Raw genomic sequence first — 21,746 nt, forward strand, 5'->3', positions numbered from 1 at the left:
TCCTCACCTGGAGGCGCCGGGTTTGAGCCCCAGCAGCTCCCAGCTGTCCTTGCTGGGATGTGGGAATTCCATGGGATTTTTCCCAGAATTCCATGGATTTTTCCATGGATTTTTCCTGGAATTCCCAGTGTTTCCCTCACCTGGAGGCGCCGGGTTTGAGCCCCAGCAGCTCCCAGCTGTCCTTGCTGGGAATTCCATGGATTTTTCCCCAGAATTCCACGGGATTTTTCCCAGAATCCCATGGGATTTTTCCTTATGGAATTGCACGGGATTTTTCCCAGAATTCCATGGATTTTTCCGGAATTTCCTCACCTGGAGGCGCCGGGTTTGAGCCCCAGCAGCTCCCAGCTGTCCTTGCTGGGAATTCCACGGGGGTTTCTGTCCAGAATTCCATGGGGATTTTTCCCAGAATTCCATGGATTTTTCCATGGATTTTTCCATGGATTTTTCCAGGGATTTTTCCATGGATTTTTCCCGGAATTCCATGGATTTTTCCTTGTGTTTTCCCGCACCTGGAGGTGCCGGGTTTGAGCCCCAGCAGCTCCCAGCTGTCCTTGCTGGGAATTCCATGGGGATTTCTCATCCAGAATTCAATGGGTATTTTTCTCCTGGAATTCCATGGATTTTTCCATGGATTTTTCCAGGGATTTTTCCCAGAATTCCATGGATTTTTCCACGGATTTTTCCCGAATTCCCTCACCTGGAGGCGCCGGGTTTGAGCCCCAGCAGCTCCCAGCTGTCCTTGCAGGGATGTGGGAATTCCATGGATTTTTCTTTAGGGAATTCCATGGGGATTTCTCATCCAGAATTCCACAGGATTTTCCCTCCTGGAATTCCATGGGATTTTTCCCAGAATCCCATGGGGGTTTTCCTCCTGGAATTCCATGGGATTTTTCGCAGAATTCCATGGATTTTTCCCGTTTTTCCTCACCTGGAGGCGCCGGGTTTGAGCCCCAGCAGCTCCCAGCTGTCCTTGCTGGGATGTGGGAATTCCATGGGGATTTTTCATTCAGAATTCCACGGATTTTTCCTTACGGAATTCCATGGGATTTTCCCATGGATTTTTCCCGGAATTCCCGACTTTCCTCACCTGGAGGCGCTGTGTTTGAGCCCCAGGAGCTCCCAGCTGTCCTTGCTGGGAATTCCATGGATTTTCCCCCAGAATTCCATGGGGGTTTTTAACCAGAATTCCATGGATTTTTCCATGGATTTTTCCAGGGATTTTTCCATGAATTTTTCCATGGATTTTTCCCAGAATTCCATGGATTTTTCCCGGTGTTTTCCCACACCTGGAGGCGCCGGGTTTGAGCCCCAGCAGCTCCCAGCTGTCCTTGCTGGGAATTCCATGGGGATTTCTCATCCAGAATTCAATGGGTTTTTTTCTCCTGGAATTCCATGGATTTTTCCATGGATTTTTCCATGGATTTTTCCCGGAATTCCATGGATTTTTCCCGGAATTCCCGGTGTTTTCCTCACCTGGAGGTGCTGGGTTTGAGCCCCAGCAGCTCCCAGCTGTCCTTGCTGGGATGTGGGAATTCTATGGGGATTACTCATCCAGAGTTCCACGGATTTTTCCTCATGGAATTCCATGGGATTTTTCCCGGAATTCCCTGGATTTTTCCGGAATCCCCTCACCTGGAGGCGCCGGGTTTGAGCCCCAGCAGCTCCCAGCTGTCCTTGCTGGGAATTCCACGGGGGTTTCTGTCCAGAATTCCATGGGGATTTTTCCAGAATTCCATGGATTTTTCCATGGATTTTTCCATGGATTTTTCCAGGGATTTTTCCATGGATTTTTCCATGGATTTTTCCCGGAATTCCATGGATTTTTCCTTGTGTTTTCCCGCACCTGGAGGTGCCGGGTTTGAGCCCCAGCAGCTCCCAGCTGTCCTTGCTGGGAATTCCATGGGGATTTCTCATCCAGAATTCAATGGGGATTTTTCTCCTGGAATTCCATGGATTTTTCCATGGATTTTTCCATGGATTTTTCCATGGATTTTTCAATGGATTTTTCCCAGAATTCCATGGGATTTTCCCCGTTTTTCCTCACCTGGAGGCGCCGGGTTTGAGCCCCAGCAGCTCCCAGCTGTCCTTGCTGGGACGTGGGAATTCCATGGGATTTTCTAGCCAGAATTCCATGGGGATTTTTCCTCATGGAATTCCATGGGATTTTCCCATTCAGAATTCCCAGAATTCCCATTTTCCCGCACCTGGAGGCGCCGGGTTTGAGCCCCAGCAGCTCCCAGCTGTCCTTGCTGGGAATTCCACGGGGGTTTCTGTCCAGAATTCCATGGGGATTTTTCCCAGAATTCCATGGATTTTTCCATGGATTTTTCCAGGGATTTTTCCATGGATTTTTCCATGGATTTTTCCCGGAATTCCATGGATTTTTCCTTGTGTTTTCCCGCACCTGGAGGCGCCGGGTTTGAGCCCCAGCAGCTCCCAGCTGTCCTTGCTGGGATGTGGGAATTCCATGGGATTTTTCCATGGATTTTTCCGGAATTCCCTCACCTGGAGGCGCCGGGTTTGAGCCCCAGCAGCTCCCAGCTGTCCTTGCTGGGAATTCCACGGGTGTTTCCCATCCAGAATTCCATGGGATTTTTCCTTATGGAATTCCATGGATTTTTCCATGGATTTTTCCATGGATTTTTCCATGGATTTTTCCCACGGGATTTTTCCCGGAATTCCATGGATTTTTCCGGAATTCCCTCACCTGGAGGCGCCGGGTTTGAGCCCCAGCAGCTCCCAGCTGTCCTTGCTGGGAATTCCATGGGGATTTCTCATCCAGAATTCAATGGGTATTTTTCTCCTGGAATTCCATGGATTTTTCCATGGATTTTTCCATGAATTTTTCCATGGATTTTTCCCAGAATTCCCTGGATTTTTCCGGAATCTCCTCACCTGGAGGCGCCGGGTTTGAGCCCCAGCAGCTCCCAGCTGTCCTTGCTGGGATGTGGGAATTCCATGGGATTTTTCCTCATGGAATTCCATGGGATTTTCCCCAGAATTCCATGGGATTTTTCCCGAATTTCCCTCACCTGGAGGCGCCGGGTTTGAGCCCCAGCAGCTCCCAGCTGTCCTTGCTGGGATGTGGGAATTCCATGGGATTTTCTAGCCAGAATTCCATGGGGATTTTTCCTCATGGAATTCCATGGGATTTTTCCCATTCAGAATTCCCGGAATTCCCAGAATTCCCAGTGTTTCCCGCACCTGGAGGCGCCGGGTTTGAGCCCCAGCAGCTCCCAGCTGTCCTTGCTGGGATGTGAGAATTCCACGGGATTTTTCCCAGAATTCCATGGGATTTTTCCCATTTTTCCCAGAATTCCATGGATTTTTCCCATGGATTTTTCCCGGAATTCCATGGATTTTTCCGGAATTCCCGCACCTGGAGGCACCGGGTTTGAGCCCCAGCAGCTCCCAGCTGTCCTTGCTGGGATGTGGGAATTCCATGGGGGTTTTTAACCAGAATTCCATGGGCTTTTCCCTCATGGAATTCCATGGGATTTTTCCTGCTCAGAATTCCCAGAATTCCCGACTTCCCTCACCTGGAGGCGCCGGGTTTGAGCCCCAGCAGCTCCCAGCTGTCCTTGCTGGGATGTGGGAATTCCATGGGATTTTTCCATGGATTTTTCCCGGAATTCCATGGATTTTTCCGGAATCCCCTCACCTGGAGGCGCCGGGTTTGAGCCCCAGCAGCTCCCAGCTGTCCTTGCTGGGATGTGGGAATTCCATGGATTTTTCCTTATGGAATTCCATGGGATTTTTCCATGGATTTTTCCCGGAATTCCATGGATTTTTCCGGAATCCCCTCACCTGGAGGCGCCGGGTTTGAGCCCCAGCAGCTCCCAGCTGTCCTTGCTGGCGCGGATCCTGCGGATGGCCTCCGCCTGCTCCCGCGTGAAGCCGAGGGCGGCGCCGGCCGGCGGCCGCTTCCCCCCGCTCTCGCACAGCTCCACGATGGCCGAGTAGAAATTCTGGGAATTCCCAACGGGAATCGGCCATGGGAAAATATCCCGGGGGGTTTGGGGGGAGAGGGGGATTTTTTTGGGATTTTTTGGGATTTTTTGGGATTTTTTGGGATTTTTTTGATTTTATTAGGGATTTTTTTGGGATTTTGGGGGCATTTTTTGAGAATTTTAGGGATTTTTTGGAGATTTTTTGGGGATTTTTGGGGAATTTTGGGGGGATTTTGGGGGGGGATTTTTGGGATTTTTGGAGGGATTTTTGGGGTTTTTTTGGGGATTTTATGGGATGTTTTGGGGATTTTATTGGGATTTATGGGGATTTTATTGGGATTTTTTGGGGATTTTTTTTGGATTTTTTGGGGATTTTTGGGATTTTTTTGGAGATTTTTTGAGAATTTTGGGGATAATTTTGGAATTTTTTGGGATTTTTTTTTCGATTTTTGAGGGATTTTGGGGATTTTTTTGATATTTTTTTGGGATTTTTTTGAGATTTTGGGGGGATTTTTTGGGGGTTTTTGGGGGGATTTTTGGGATTTTTTTGGGACTTTTTTGGGATTTTTGGGGGGATATTTTTGGGATTTTTTTGGATTTTTTTGGAATTTTTGGGGGATTTTTTTGGGATGTTTTAGGGATTTTTTGGGGATTTTTTGGGGATTTTTTTGGGATTTTTTGGGGATATTTGGGGGATTTTGGGGGGATTTTTTGGGGATTTTTGGGGGATTTTTTGGGTGATTTTTGTGATTTTTGGGGGGATTTTTTGGGGATTTTTGGGGGATTTTTTGGGGATTTTTTGGGGATTTTTTTTTATTTTTTGGGGATTTTTTTTTGATTTTTTGGGATTTTTGGGGGGATTTTTATGGGATTTTTTTGAGAATTTTGGGGATAATTTTGGAATTTTTTGGGATTTTTTTTTTCGATTTTTTGGGGGATTTTGGGGATTTTTTTGATATTTTTTGGGGATTTTTTGAGATTTTGGGGGATTTTTTGTGGATTTTTTGGGTGATTTTTGGGATTTTTTGGGGGATTTTTTGGGGATTTTGGGGGGATTTTTTGGGGGATTTTTGGGGATTTTATTGGGATTTTTTGGGGATTTTTTGAGGATTTTGGGGGGATTTTTTGGGGATTTTTGGGGGTTTTTTTGGGATTTTATGGGATGTTTTGGGGATTTTATTGGGATTTTTTGGGGGATTTTTTAAGGATTTTTTTGGGATTTTGGGGATTTTTGGGGGATTTTTTGGGGGATTTTTTGGGGGTTTTTGGGGGATTTTTGGGGGATTTTATAGGATTTTTTGGGGGTATTTTGGGGGTTTTTTGGGGGGATTTTTGGGGATTTTTTGGGGGATTTTTGGGGATTTTTTTGGGATTTTTTTGGGATATTTTGGGGATTTTGGGGGGATTTTTTGGGGATTTTTGGGGGATTTTTTGGGTGATTTTTGTGATTTTTGGGGGGATTTTTTGGGGATTTTTGGGGGATTTTTTGGGGATTTTTTGGGTGATTTTGGGGTTTTTTGGGGGGATTTTTTGGGGATTTTTTGGGATTTGGGATTTTTTGGGGATTTTGGGGGGATTTTTAGGGGATTTTTGGGGATTTTATGGGATGTTTTGGGGATTTTATTGGGATTTTTTGGGGATTTTTTGGGGATTTTTGGGGATTTTATTGGGATTTTTTGGGGGATTTTTTAAGGATTTTTTTTGGATTTTGGGGATTTTTGGGGGATTTTTTGGGGGATTTTTTGGGGATTTTTGGGGGATTTTGGGGGGATTTTATAGGATTTTTTGGGGGTATTTTGGGGGGGTTTTTTTGGGATTTTTGGGGATTTTTTGGGGATTTTTTTGGGAATTTTTGGGGGATTTTTGGGGATTTTTTGGGGATTTTTTGGGGATTTTTTGGGGAATTTTTTTGGATTTTTGGGGGGATTTTGGGGATTTTTGGGGGATTTTTTGGGGATTTTTGGGGGTTTTTGGGGGGTTTTGGGGGGATATTTTGGGATTCTTTGAGGATTTTTGGGATTTATTTGGGACTTTTGGGGGATTTTTATGGGATTTTTTGGGGATTTTTGGGGGAATTTTATTGAGAATTTTGGGGATTTTTTTGGGGTTTTGGGGATTTTTTGGAGATTTTTCAGGGATTTTTGGGGATTTTGGGGGATTTTTTTTTAATTTGGGGGATTTTTTGGGGATTTTTAAAAGAATTTTGGGGATTTTTGGGGGATTTTTTGGGGATTTTTGGGATTTTTTGGAGGATATGGAGGGGATTTTTTGGGGATGTTTTTAGATTTTTGGGCATTTGGGAGGATTTTTGGGGGATTTTATGGGATTTTATGGGATTTTTATGGGAATTTTTTGCGATTTTTTTGAGATCTTTTGGGGATTTTTTGGGGATTTTTATGGGATTTTTGTGTGATTTTTTAGGATCTTTGGGGGATTTTTCGGGGTGTTTTTTTGGATTTTTGGAGGATTTTTGGGGATTTTGGGGGGATTTTTTTAATTTTTGGGTATTTTTGGGGGTATTTTGTGGGACTTTTGGGGCTTTATTTGGGGTTCTTTAGGGATTTTGGGGGTTTATTTGGGTTTTTGCAATTGTGGGGGATTTTTGGGAGGATTTTTGGGGTTTATTTGTGGGGTTTTTGGGGGATTTTTTTTTTTAATTTTGGGGGATTTTGAGGGATTTTTGGGGTTTATTTGAGGGTTTTTTGGGATTTTTTGGGGGGGTTTATTTGGCGGGTTTTTTTAGGAATTTTGTGGAATTTTGGGGGGGATTTTTTGGGGATTTCTTGGGAATTTTATCGGGTTTTTGGGGGCATTTTTGGGGTATTTTGGGAGGATTTTGTTTGATTTTGGGGGATTTTTGGGGGATTTTGTGGGATTCCCAGGATAATCCCAGATCCCATTCCCAGCCTTCATTCCCAACAATCCCAGATCCCATTCCCAGCCCTCCAATCCCAACAATCCCAGATCCCATTCCCAGTCCCTTCCCAGAAAATTCCCAGATCCCAATCCCAGATCCCATTCCCAGCCATTCCCAACAATCCCAGATCCCATTCCCAAACCTTTCCCAGGGAAATCCCAGGTCCCATTCCCAGCCCTCCAATCCCAACAATCCCAGATCCAATTCCCAAACATTTTCCATGAAAATCCCAGATCCACGCCCCAAACCCTTCCCAGCACATTCCCAAAAAATCCCAGATCCAACTCCCAGCTCCTTCCCAGGACAATCCCGGCTCCAAATCCCACAGGAGAATCCCAACAATCCCAGATCCCAACAATCCCAGATCCCATTCCCAGCCATTCCCAGGAAAATCCCTGATCCCATTCCCACCCTTCATTCCCAACAATCCCAGATCCCATTCCCAAACCTTTCTCAGGACAATCCCAGATCCACGCCCCAAACCTTTCCCAGCACATTCCCAAAAAATCCCAGATCCCAATCCCAGGGTGATCCCAGCAAAATCCCAGATCCAAATCCTACAGGAGAATCCCAACAATCCCAGATCCCATTCCCAGCCATTCCCAACAATCCCAGATCCCATTCCCAGCCATTCCCAACAATCCCAGATCCCATTCCCAGCCATTCCCAGGAAAATCCCTGATCCCATTCCCACCCTTCATTCCCAACAATCCCAGATCCCATTCCCAAACCTTTCTCAGGACAATCCCAGATCCACGCCCCAAACCCTTCCCAGCACATTCCCAACAAATCCCAGATCCCAATCCCAGGATGATCCCGGGACAATCCCGGATCCAAATCCCACAGGAGAATCCCAACAATCCCAGATCCCAATCCCAGCCCTCCAATCCCAACAATCCCAGATCCAATTCCCAAACCTTTTCCCAGGAAAATCCCGGAATTTCCGGAATTCCCTCATTCCCACCTGGAACATTTCCCAGGGAATTCCCACCTGGAACATCTCCCGGAATTCCCACCTGGAATTCCCACCAGGAACATCTCCTGGATTGCTCCCACCCGTGCCTTCATCCCACACTCCCACCCCAAATCCCACCTGGAATTTCCACCTGGAACATCTCCCAGAATTCCCAAATTCCCCCCTGGAACATCTCTCAGAATCCCCAGAATTCCCAGAATTCCCTCCTGGATTACCTCCCAGAATTCCCAAATTCCCACCAGGAACATCTCCTGGATCGCTCCCACCCATCCCTTCATCCCACATTCCCACCCCAAATCCCACCCTGAATTCCCAGAATTCCCACCCGGAACATGTCCCAGAGAATTCCCAAAATTCCCGCCCAGAATTCCCATGGAATTCCCGGAATTCCCGGTGTCATTCCCACCTGGAACATCTCCTGGATGCCCTCCCCGCTCTGTGCCGAGCTCTCCCAGTAGAGGAGGAACCCGCAGCTCCCGCCCCTCCCCCTCATCCCAAATCCCACCCGGAATTCCCGCCTGGAATTCCCGCCCAGAACTCCCACCTGGATCATCACCTCCCAGAATTCCCGGAATTCCCAAATTCCCACCTAGAACATCTCCTGGATGCCCTCCTGGAACATCTCCTGGATCGCTCCCACCCATCCCTTCATCCCACACTCCCACCCCAAAATCCCACCCAGAATTCCCAGAATTCCCACCAGGAACATCTCCCAGAATTCCCAAAATTCCCACCTGGAACATCACTTGGAATTTCCACCAGGAACATCTCCTGGAACGCTCCCACCCATCCCTTCATCCCACACTTCCACCCCAAATCCCACCTGGAATTCCCAGAATTCCCACCAGGAACATCTCCCAGGGAATTCCCAGAATTCCCTCCTGGAACATCTCCCAGAATTCCCAAATTCCCTCCTGGAACATCTCTCAGAATCCTCAGAATTCCCAGAATTCCCTCCTGGAACATCTCCCAGAATTCCCAAATTCCCCATTGGAACATCTCTCAGAATCCCCAGAATTCCCAGAATTCCCACCCGGAACATCTCCCAGAATTCCCAAATTCCCACCAGGAACATCTCCTGGATCGCTCCCACCCATCCCTTCATCCCACATTCCCACCCCAAATCCCACCCTGAATTCCCAGAATTCCCACCCGGAACATGTCCCAGAGAATTCCCAAAATTCCCGCCCAGAATTCCCATGGAATTCCCGGAATTCCCGGGGTCATTCCCACCTGGAACATCTCCTGGATGCCCTCCCCGCTCTGTGCCGAGCTCTCCCAGTAGAGGAGGAACCCGCAGCTCCCACCCATCCCCTCATCCCAAATCCCACCTGGAATTCCCGCCTGGAATTCCCACCCAGAATTCCCACCCAGAATTCCCAGAATTCCCAAATTCCCACCTGGAACATCTCCTGGATGCCCTCCCCGCTCTGTGCCGAGGTCTCCCAGTAGAGGAAGCCGCGGCTCTCGGCCCAGAGCCGCCCCTCGCTCTCGTCCACCACCCGCAGCTTCCCCGCATCCACCTGCCGGGAAAAACACCGGGAATGACGATGGGAATAACGGGAATGACGATGGGAAAAAACCCCAGGAAAATTGGGAATGATGGGAAAAAAATCCCAGGAAAATTGGGAACAAAATCAGGGGGAATAAAGAGCGGGAATAACCACCCGCAGCTTCCCCGCGTCCACCTGGGGGGGGAAAACCGGGAATGAAATCGGGAATAAAATTGGGAATGATGGGAAAAAACCCCGGGAAAATTGGGAATAAAATCACCGGGAAAATTGGGAATGATGGGAAAAAAATCCCAGGAAAATTGGGAATAAAATCAGGGGGAATAAACAGTGGGAATAACCACCCGCAGCTTCCCCGCGTCCACCTGCCGGGAAAAACCGGGAATGACAATGGGAATAACGGGAATAACGATGGAATAACGGGAATGACAATGGGAACAAACCCTGGGAAAACTGGGAATGATGATGGGAAAAAAATCCCGGGAAAATTGGGAATGATGGGAAAAAAAACCCTGGGAAAATTGGGAATAAAAACAGGGGGAATAAAGAGCAGGAATAACCGCCCGCAGCTTCCCCGCGTCCACCTGCCGGGAAAAAACGGGAATGACGATGGGAATAGCGGGAAAAAAATTGGGAAGGATGGGGAAAAAAAACCTGGGAAAATTGGGAATGATGGGAAAAAAAATCCCGGGAAAATTGGGAATGATGGGAAAAAAAATCCCGGGAAAATGGGGAATAAAATCAGCGGGAAAATGAATAAAAATCGGGAATGACGATGGGAATAACGGGAATGAAACTGGGAATGGCGATGGGAACAAAGCCTGGGAAAACTGGGAATGATGATGGGAAAAAACCCCGGGAAAATTGGGAAGGATGGGAATAAACAATGGGAAAATTGGGAATAGAAACAGCAGGAATAAAGAGCGGGAATAACCACCCACAGCTTCCCCGCGTCCACCTGGGGGAAAAATCGGGAATGACGATGGGAATAACGGGAATGACGATGGGAATGATGGGGAAAAACCCCGGGAAAATTGGGAATGATGGGAAAAAACCCTGGGAAAATTTGGAATGATGGGAAAAAAATCCCGGGAAAATGGGGAATAAAATCAGCGGGAAAATGAATAAAAATCGGGAGTGACGATGGGAATAACGGGAATGAAACTGGGAATGGCGATGGGAACAAAGCCTGGGAAAACTGGGAATGATGATGGGAAAAAAACCCGGGAAAATTGGGAAGGATGGGAAAAAAATCCTGGGAAGATTGGGAATGGTGGGAAAAAAATCCTGGGAAAATTGGGAATGATGGGAAAAAAATCCTGGGAAAATTGGGAATAAAATCAGCGGGAAAATGAATAAAAATCGGGAGTGACGATGGGAATAACGGGAATGAAACTGGGAATGGCGATGGGAACAAACCTCGGGAAAATTGGGAATGATGATGGGAAAAAAATCCCGGGAAAATTGGGAATGATGGGAAAAAAACCCCGGGAAAATTGGGAATAAAATCAGGGGGAATAAACAGCGGGAATAACCACCCACAGCTTCCCCACGTCCACCTGGGGGGGAAAAACCGGGAATGACAATGGGAATAACGGGAAAAAAATTGGGAATGATGGGAAAAAAACCTGGGAAAATTGGGAATGATGGGAAAAAAATCCTGGGAAAATGGGGAATAAAATCAGTGGGAAAATGAATAAAAATCGGGAATGACGATGGGAATAACGGGAATGAAACTGGGAATGGCGATGGGAACAAAGCCTGGGAAAACTGGGAATGATGATGGGGAAAAAAACCCGGGAAAATTGGGAATGGTGGGGAAAAACCCTGGGAAAATTGGGAATGATGGGAAAAAAATCCTGGGAAAATTGGGAATGATGGGGAAAAAATCCCAGGAAAATGGGGAATAAAATCAGCGGGAAAATGAATAAAAATCGGGAGTGACGATGGGAATAACGGGAATGAAACTGGGAATGGCGATGGGAACAAACCCTGGGAAAACTGGGAATGATGATGGGAAAAAATCCCGGGAAAATTGGGAATGATGGGAAAAAAATCCCGGGAAAATTGGGAATAAAATCAGGGGGAATAAAGAGCGGGAATGACCACCCGCAGCTTCCCCGCGTCCACCTGGGGGGGAAAAACCGGGAATGACGATGGGAATAACGGGAATGATGATGGGAATAACAGGAATGACGATGGGAATGATGGGGAAAAACCCCAGGAAAATTGGGAATGATGGGAAAAAAATCCCGGGAAAATTGGGAATAAAAACAGGGGGAATAAACACTGGGAATAACCACCCACAGCTTCCCCGCGTCCACCCGCCGGAAAATTGGGAATAACAGGAATAAAATCGGGAATGAAACCGGGAATGGGAATAATGGGAATGGAATTGGGAATAATGGGGAAAAAACCCATGAAAATTTGGAATGATGGGGAAAAAAACTCCGGGAAAATTGGGAATGATGGGAAAAAAATCCCGGGAAAATGGGGAATAAAATCAGCGGGAAAATGAATAAAAATCGGGAGTGACAATGGGAATAACGGGAATGAAACTGGGAATGGCAATGGGAACAAACCCTGGGAAAACTGGGAATGATGATGGGAAAAAAACCCGGGAAAATTGGGAATGATGATGGGAAAAAACAATGGGAAAATTGGGAAAAAAAACCAGGGGGAATAAAGAGCGGGAATAACCACCCACAGCTTCCCCGCCTCCACCTGATGGAAAAAACTGGGAATGACGATGGGAATGACGGGAAAAAAATTGGGAATGATGGGAACAAACCCCGGGAAAATTGGGAATGATGATGGGAAAAAAATCCTGGGAAAATTGGGAATGATGGGAAAAAAATCCTGGGAAAATTGGGAATGGTGGGGAAAAAATCCTGGGAAAATTGGGAATGATGGGAAAAAAACCTCGGGAAAATGGGGAATAAAATCAGCGGGAAAATGAATAAAAATCGGGAGTGACGATGGGAATAACGGGAATGAAACTGGGAATGGCGATGGGAACAAACCCTGGGAAAACTGGGAATGATGATGGGAAAAAAACCCGGGAAAATTGGGAATGATGGGAAAAAAACCCCGGGAAAATTGGGAATGATGGGGAAAAAAACCCCGGGAAAATGGGGAATAAAATCAGCGGGAAAATGAATAAAAATCGGGAATGACGATGGGAATAACGGGAATGAAACTGGGAATGGCGATGGGAACAAAGCCTGGGAAAACTGGGAATGATGATGGGAAAAAACCCCGGGAAAATTGGGAATGATGGGGAAAAACCCTGGGAAAATTGGGAATGATGGGGAAAAAAACCCCGGGAAAATTGGGAATAAAATCAGGGGGAATAAAGAGCGGGAATAACCACCCGCAGCTTCCCCACATCCACCAGCCGGAAAATCGGGAATGAAATTGGGAATAAAATCGGGAAAGAAATTGGGATTGAAATCGGGAATAAAATTGGGAATGGGAATAATGGGAATGGAATTGGGAATGATGGGAAAAAAACCCTGGGAAAATTGGGAATGATGGGGAAAAAATCCTGGGAAAATTGGGAATGATGGGAAAAAAATCCTGGGAAAATTGGGAATGATGGGAAAAAAATCCTGGGAAAATTGGGAATAAAAACAGGGGGAAAATGAATCAACAGCGGGAATAAGCCATGGGAAAATGAATAAACACCCCGGGAATGGCTCTGGAATCTCCAGAATTCCCAGAATTCCCAACCCTCTGGATCTGGCATGGAAAACACCCCGGGAACAGCTCCGGAATTCCGGGAATTCCCAGAATTCCCATCCCAGAAGGATCCAGCTGGGAACAAACCCCAGGAACGGCTCCAGAATTCCCAGAATTTCCATCCTGGGGGGATCCAATCGGGAACAAAGCCCAGGAATGGCTCTGGAATCCCTGGATTTCAATCCTGAGGGATCCAGCCTGGGAAAAAACCCCGGGAATAGCTCCAGAATTCCCGGAATTCCGTGATTTTCCCTGGAATTCTGGACCTTGTTGGCGCAGACGGCGAAGACGACGCTGTCCAGGCTGCCGTGGGGCCCCAGCTCGCGGCGCATCTCGGCCAGCCAGGAGTCGAGCGCCTCGAAGGATTCCTTGGAGCCGACGTCGTAGACCAGCAGCACCCCCTGGGTGTCCTTGTAGAACTCGTTACGGACCTGGGAACAACGGGAAAAAATTCCTGGGGGGAATTCCAGAGGGAAAGAATTCCAGGAAAAATTCCAGAGGGAAAAATTCCAGGAAAAAATTCCAGAGGGAAAAATTCCAGGAAAAAATTCGGGGGAAAAAGAAAAAAATCTGAGGAAAAAGAAAAATTCCCGCCCTGGGTGTCCTGGTAGAACTCGTTACAGACCTGGGAAAAATGGGAAAAGGGGGAAAAATTCCTGGGGGAAAATTACAGAGGGAAAAAATTCCAGAGGGAAAGAATTCCAGGAAAAAGTTCGGGGAAAATACAGGGGGAAAAATATTCAGGGGAAAAAGAAAAATTCCCGCCCTGTGTGTTAGAACTCGTTACAGACCTGGGAAAAGGGGGAAAAATTCCTGGGGGAAAATTCCAGAGGGAAAAAATTCCAGGAAAGAATTTGGGGAAAAAATATTCAGGGGAAAAAGAAAAATTCTCCCCCTGCGTGTCCTTGTAGAACCACAGGGACAGAGAAAAGGGAAACAAGGAAAAATTCCAGAGGGAAAAAATTCCAGCGGCAAAAAATTCCAGAGGGAAAAAATTCCAGGGGGAAACAATTCCAGGAAAAAATTCGGGGGAAAAAAGAAAAATTCCCGCCCTGGGTGTCCTGGTAGAACTCGTTACAGACCTGGGAAAAATGGGAAAACATTCCTGGGGAAAAATTCCAGAGGGAAAAAATTCCTGGGGAAAAAAATCTGGGGGAAAAATTCCAGAGAGAAAAAATTCCAGGAAAAAATTTGGGGGAAAAATATTCAGGGGAAAAAGAAAAATTCCCGCCCTGGGTGTCCTTGTAGAACTCGTTACAGACCTGGGAAAAACGGGAAAAGGGGGAAAATTCCTGGGGGAAAATTCCAGAGGGAAAAAGTTCCAGAGGGAAAGAATTCCAGGAAAATTTTTGGGGAAAAAATATTCAGGGGAAAAGGAAAAATTCCCGCCCTGGGTGTCCTTGTAGAACTCGTTACAGACCTGGGAAAAATGGGGAAAAATTCCTGGGGGAAAATTCCAGAGGGAAAAAAATTCCAGGAAAAAATTTGGGGGAAAAATTCCTAGGAAAAAATTCCAGAGGGAAAAAATTTTGGGGAAAAATATTCAGGGGAAAAAGGAAAATTCCCGCCCTGGTTGTTCTTGTAGAACTCGTTACAGACCTGGGAAAAACGGGAAAAGGGGGGAAAATTCCAGAGGGAAAAAATTCCAGGGAAAAAAAATCTGGGGGAAAAATTCCAGAGGGAAAAAATTCCAGGAAAAAATTTGGGGGAAAAATATTCAGGAGAAAAATAAAAATTCCCGCCCTGGGTGTCCTTGTAGAACTCGTTACAGACCTGGGAAAAACGGGAAAAAATTCCTGGGGGAAAATTCCAGAGGGAAAAAATTCGAGAGGGAAAAAATTCCAGGGGGAAAAAATTCCAGGAAAAAATTTTGGGGAAAAATATTCAGGGGAAAAAGAAAAATTCTCCCCCTGGGTGTCCTTGTAGAACTCGTTATGGACCTGGGAAAAATGGGGAAAAATTCCTGGGGGAAAATTCCAGAGGGAAAAAATTCCAGAGGGAAAAATTCCAGGAAAAAATTCGGGGGAAAAAGAAAAAAATCTGAGGAAAAAGAAAAATTCCCGCCCTGGGTGTCCTTGTAGAACTCGTTACAGACCTGGGAAAAATGGGAAAAGGGGGAAAAATTCCTGGGGGAAAATTCCAGAGGGAAAAAATTCCAGGGGGAAAAAATTCCAGAGGGAAAAAATTCTGGGAAAAAAATTTGGGGAAAATTCGGGGGAAAAAGGAAAAATTCCCGCCCTGGGTGTCCTTGTAGAACTCGTTACAGACCTGGGAAAAATGGGAAAAAATTCCTGGGGGGAAATTCCAGAGGGAAAAAATTCCAGGGGGAAAAATTCCAGAGGGAAAAAGTTCCAGGAAAAAATTGGAAAAAAAAATTCAGGGGAAAAAGAAAAATTCTCCCCCTGCGTGTCCTTGTAGAACCGTGGAGACAGAGAAAAGGGAAACAAGGAAAAATTCCAGAGGGAAAAAATTCCAGAGGGAAAAAATTTCAGGGAGAAAAAATTCCAGGGAGGAAAAAATTCCAGGAAAAAATTCGGGGGAAAAATAAAAATTCCCGCCCTGGGTGTCCTTGTAGAACTCGTTATGGACCTGGGAAAAATGGGAAAAGAGGGAAAAATTCCTGGGGGAAAAATCCAGAGGGAAAAAATTCCGGAGGGAAAAAATTCTGGGAAAAAATTTGGGGGAAAAATATTCAAGGGAAAAGGAAAAATTCAGGGGGGAAAAAAATTCAGGGGGAGAAAATGAAAAAAAAACCAACCAAAAAAACCCCAAAAAACCGAAAAATTCCAGGAAAAAAAATTCGTGTAAAAAAAAATTTGGAGAAAAAAAAAATTTGGGAACAAAATAAGGAAAAAAAAAAATCTGGGAAAAAAAACAGGGGAAAAAAAATTTTGGGGAAGAGCCCAAAGGGAAGAATTCCTGATTTTCCAGGGGGAATTTTGGGAATTTTTTGGGAATTCTGACCTCGTAGAAGAAGGGGTGTCCGGCCATGTCGAAGATGTTCACCTTGATCTCCCGGTCCCGGATCTGCACCCTGGAAAAGGGGTTGGAAATCTGGGAATTCTGGGGGGAAAAATTCTTGGAATTCCGGGAATTCCGTGGGGAAAAAGCCTCGGAAATCTGGGTGGGAATTCCAGGAAAAATCCCCTCGGAATTCCGGGAATTCCGTGGGAAAAAGCCCTCGGAAATCTGGGTGGGAATTCCAGGAATAATCCCCTCGGAATTCTGGGAATTCTGTAGGAAAAAACCCTCGGAAATCTGGGTGGGAATTCCAGGAAAAATCCCCTCAGAATTCCGGGAATTCCGTGGGAAAAAACCCTCGGAAATTTGGGTGGGAATTCCAGGAAAAATCCCCTCAGAATTCCGTGGGGAAAAACCGTCGGAAATCTGGGTGGGAATTCCAGGAAAAATCCCCTCGGAATTCCGGGAATTCCGTGGGAAAAACCCTCGGAAATCTGGGTGGGAATTCCAGGAAAAATCCCCTCAGAATTCCGGGAATTCCGTGGGAAAAAGCCTCGGAAATCTGGGTGGGAATTCCAAGAAAAATTCCCATTCTGCCAAAATCCCCTAAATCCCGTGAATCCCATTATCCCATTTATCCCATAATGCCATGACTCCACTATCCCATTATCCCATCATCCCATTATCCCAGAAATCCCATAAATCCCATCCCATTATCCCATTATCCAATAAATCCCATTATCCCATAAATCCCATCCCATTGTCCCAGAAATCCTATGAATCCCATCATCCCATAAATCCCATTATCCCATTCCATCATCCCATTATCCCATAAATCCCATCCCATTATCCCATCCCATTATCCCATTATCAAATAAATCCCATTATCCCATAAATCCCATTATCCCATAAATCCCATCCCATTATCCCATCCCATTATCCCATTATCCCATAAATCCCATTATCCCATAAATCCCATTATCCCATAAATCCCATCCCATTATCCCATTATCCAATAAATCCCATTATCCTATAAATCCCATTATCCCATAAATCCCATCCCATTATCCCAGTAATCCCATTAATCCCATGAATCCCATCATCCCACTATCCCACTATCCCATTATCCCATTATCCCATTGTCCAATAAATCCCATTATCACATAAATCCCATTATCCAAGAAATCCCATCCCATTATCCCAGGAATCCCATGAATCCCATCATCCCACGATCCCACTATCCCATTATCCCATTAATCCCATTATCCCATTATCCCATTATCCCATAAATCCCATTATCCCATTCCATCATCCCATTATCCAATAAATCCCATTATCCCATTACCCCATTCCCATTATCCCCTTTATCCCCACCATTCCCATCATTCCCATCATTCCCATCCCATCCCACTATTCCCAATCCCATTCCCACAATTCCCATTATTCCCATTATCCCCATTATTCCCAATCCTATTCCCATTCCCATCATTCCCATTATTCCCAATCCTATTCCCACCATTCCCATTATTCCCATTCCCATTATCCCCATTATCCCCAACATTCCCATTATTCCCATCCCATCCCAATCCCACTATTCCCAATCCCATTATCCCCATTATCCCCAATCCTATTCCCATCACCACCAATCCCATCATTCCCAATCCCACCGTTCCCATTATCCCCACCATTCCCGTTATTCCCATCATTCCCATCATTTCCATTATTCCCAATCCCATTCCCATTATCCCCATTATTCCCAATCCCATTCCCATTATCCCCATTATCCCCATTGTTCCCAATCCCATTCCCATTCCCACTATCCCCATTATCCCCATTATTCCCAATCCTACTCCCATCACCACCATTCCCATTATTCCCAATCCCATTATCCCCATTATCCCAAATATCCCCACCATTCCCATCATTCCCATCCCAATAGCAATACCACTATTCCCAATGCCCTTATTCCAAATATTCCCATTTTTCCCATTATTCCCATTCCCCCATTCTTTTCCATTCCCATTATTCCCATTATCCCCACTATTCCCAATATTCCCAATCCCATTACACCCTTTATCCCCACCATTCCCATTATTCCCCTTATTCCCAATCCCATTCGCATTATTCCCAACCCCATTCCCATTATCCCCATTATTCCCATTATTCCCATTATTCCCATTATCCCCATTATTCCCAATCCCATTCCCATTCCCATTATTCCCAATCTCATTCTCATTATTCCCAATCCCATTCCCATCATTCCCAACAGTCCCATTATTCCCAGTCCCATTCCCATTATCCCCATTATTCCCAACAGTCCCATTATCCCCATTATCCCCAATCCCATTCCCATTATTCCCAGTCCCATTCCCACTATTCCCAATCCCATTCCCCTTATTCCCAACATTCCCATTATCCCCATTATTCCCATTATCCCCACTATCCCCATTATTCCCAATCCCATTATTTTCAATCCTATTCCCATTATCCCCATTATCCCCATTATTCCCATTATCCCCATTATTCCCATTCCCATTCCCATTATTTCCAATCCTATTCCCATTATCCCCATTATTCCCAATCCCATTCCCATTATTCCCAATCCCATTCCCATTATCCCCATTATTCCCAATCCCATTCCCATAATTCCCAATCCCATTCCCATTATTCCCAATCCCATTCCCATTATCCCCATTATTCCCATTCCCATTATTTCCAATCCTATTCCCATTATCCCCATTATTCCCAATCCCATTCCCATTATTCCCAATCCCATTCCCATTATCCCCATTATTCCCAATCCAATTCCCATCATTCCCAATCCCATTCCCAACATTCCCAACACTCCCATAATCCCCACTATTCCCAATCCCATTCCCATTACTCCCACCATTCCCATTATCCCCATTCTTCCCAATCCCATTCCCATTATTCCCAATCCCATTCCCATTAATCCCAATCCCATTCCCATTAATCCCAACCCCATTCCCATTAATCCCAACCCCATTCCCATTATTCCCAATCCCATTCCCATTATCCCCATTATTCCCATTATCCACATAATCCCTGTTATTCCCAATCCCACCATTCTCATTATCCCTACCATCCCCACCATTCCCAATCCCATTCCCATTATCCCCAATCCCATTCACATTATTCCCACCATTCCCATTATCCCTATACTTCCCAATCCCATTCCCATCATTCCCAATCCTATTTCCATTATCCCCATTATTCCCAATCCCATTCCAATTATCCCCATTATCCCCAATCCCATTCCCATCATTCCCAATCCCATTCCCATTATCCCCAATCCCATTCCCATTATCCCCATTATTCCTAATCCTACTCCCACCATAACCATTATCCCCATCATTCCCAATCCTATTTCCATCACCACCATTCCAATTATTCCCAATCCCATTCCCATTATTCCCAATCCTATTCCCATTATCCCCATTATTCCCAATCCCATTCCCATCATTCCCAATCCCATTCCCATTATTCCAAATCCCATTCCCATTATCCCCACTATCCCCATCATCCCCATTATTCCCGTTAGTCCCGTTAGTCCCATTATTCCCATTCCCATCATTCCCAATCCCATTATCCCCATTATCCCCATTATCCCCATTATCCCCATCATTCCCAATCCCATTCCCATTATTCCCAATCCCATTCCCATTATCCCCATTATTCCCAATCCCATTCCCATTATCCCCATTATTCCCATTATCCCCATTATCCCCATTATTCCCATTATCCCCATTATTCCCATTATCCCCATTATCCCCATTATCCTCATTATCCCCATTATTCCCATTATTCCCATTATCCCCATTATCCCCAATCCCATTCCCATCACCATCATTCCCATTCTTCCCAATCCCATCCCCATTATCCCCATTATTCCCAATCCCATTCCCATTATCCTCATTATTCCCAATCCTATTCCCATCACCATCATTCCCATTATTCCCAATCCCATTCCCACTATCCCCACTATCCCCATTATCCCCACCATTCCCATTATTCCCATCCCATCCCAATCCCCCTATAGCCAATCCCAATCCCCTTATCCCCATTATCCCCATTATCCCCACTATTCCCAATCCCATTATTCCCAATATTCCCATTATTCCCATTCCCCCTTTATTCCCATTATTCCCATTATCCCAATTATCCCCACCATTCCCATTATCCCCCTTATTCCCATTCCCATTATCCCCATTATCCCCAATCCCATTCCCATTATCCCCATTATCCCCAATCCCATTCCCATTATCCCCATTATTCCCAATCCCATTCCCATTATCCCCAATCCCATTCCCATTATCCCCATTATCCCCATCATCCCCAATCCCATTATCCCCATTATTCCCAATCCCATTCCCATTATCCCCATTATTCCAAATCCCATTCCCATTATCCCCATCATTCCCAATCCCATTCCCATTATCCCCAATCCCATTCCCATTATCCCCATTATCCCCATCATCCCCAATCCCATTATCCCCATTATTCCCAATCCCATTCCCATTATCCCCATTATTCCAAATCCCATTCCCATTATCCCCATCATTCCCAATCCCATTATCCCCATTATTCCCAATCCCATTCCCATTATCCTCATCATCCCCATTATCCCCTTTATCCCCATTATTCCTGTTATTCCCAATCCCACCAATCCCACCATTCCCATTACCCCCACCATCCCCACCATCCCCACCATTCCCAATCCCATTCCCACCATTTTTCCCGCCATTCCCACCATTTTCCCCGCCATTCCCACCATTTTTCCCCCCTCACTTGGTGACGCCGTAGTCGATGCCGATGGTGGCCAGGTACTTGGGCACGAACCTCTTCTCGCAGTACCGCTTGATGATGCAGCTCTGCCCGCCGGGAAAACGCCCGTTCCCGCCAAATCCCCAAAAAATTCCAACTTTTGGGAATGCCGCCCCGCCCCCTTCACCGCCGGCCAATCAGATCCGCGCCTTTCCCCCGAGGCCCCGCCCACCCGCCTATCAATCAACCTAGCAACAACAACGAAATGCCGGCCGCTGATTGGTCACGCCGCGCGGCCATTCAGCGCACAGCGCCCGCCTTCCCGCGGTGCTGATTGGCCGGCCCGCCCGCCCGTCAGGTCTGCCGGCCAATCGCAGCGCCTCACCTTGCCCACCTCGGCGTTGCCCATGGAGATGACTTTAACCCGCAGCGCCTTGCGCGGCTCCTTCCGCTTGGCCGCGTTCGCCTCCATGGCGGGGCCGCGGCGCCCTGGGCCGGGCCCGGTGCCGCTGCCGGTTCCGGAGGCGGTTCCGGTGCCGGCGGGAGCGGCAGAGGCCGGAGGGAGGCGGCAATGGCGGCGGAGCGGCGCTTCCGCCTCAGCCCGGCCGTGCCGCGCGAGTTCTCGCGAGATTTGGGCGGCGGGAGGGGAGGAGGGGGCGCCAGAAAGGGGGGGGGGGGAGGGGGCGGGTCACGTGTCCGGTGTCATCCTGTCCATCTGTCCCTCTGTCCCCATCCCTGTCCCTCTGTCCCTGTCCCTCTGTCCCCATCCCTGTCCCTCTGTCCCTCTGTCCCTGTCCCTCTGTCCCCATCCCTGTCCCTCTGTCCCTCTGTCCCCATCCCTCTCCCTCTGTCCCCATCCCTGTCCCTCTGTCCCTCTGTCCCCATCCCTGTCCCTCTGTCCC

The 21,746-nt window shown here is 46.6% G+C and overlaps 1 protein-coding gene across 2 annotated transcripts in view; it reads right to left on the reverse strand.

Moving 5' to 3' along the window:
* DNAJC27 (DnaJ heat shock protein family (Hsp40) member C27) overlaps nucleotides 1-21,434 on the reverse strand; it is a 34,244-nt gene extending 12,810 nt beyond the window's left edge. Inside the window, exons 1-6 of one of the 2 annotated variants that reach the window (XM_084227593.1) lie at nucleotides 21,239-21,434; nucleotides 20,869-20,951; nucleotides 16,063-16,132; nucleotides 13,365-13,529; nucleotides 9,247-9,369; nucleotides 3,811-3,971 (exon numbers count right to left, since the gene is read on the reverse strand). In XM_084227593.1, the coding sequence (XP_084083719.1) occupies nucleotides 3,811-3,971; nucleotides 9,247-9,369; nucleotides 13,365-13,529; nucleotides 16,063-16,132; nucleotides 20,869-20,951; nucleotides 21,239-21,316 (680 nt within the window). In that variant the 5' untranslated portion in view covers nucleotides 21,317-21,434. Of the gene's footprint in view, nucleotides 1-3,810; nucleotides 3,972-9,246; nucleotides 9,370-13,364; nucleotides 13,530-16,062; nucleotides 16,133-20,868; nucleotides 20,952-21,229 lie in introns of both variants that reach the window. The other variant, XM_084227592.1, reaches the window with a different exon arrangement.
* Between the last annotated feature and the right edge of the window lie 312 nt (nucleotides 21,435-21,746).

This window comes from Fringilla coelebs (genome assembly GCF_963513975.1).
Source record: "Fringilla coelebs genome assembly, contig: SCAFFOLD_212, whole genome shotgun sequence".
Classification (NCBI taxonomy): domain Eukaryota; kingdom Metazoa; phylum Chordata; class Aves; order Passeriformes; family Fringillidae; genus Fringilla; species Fringilla coelebs.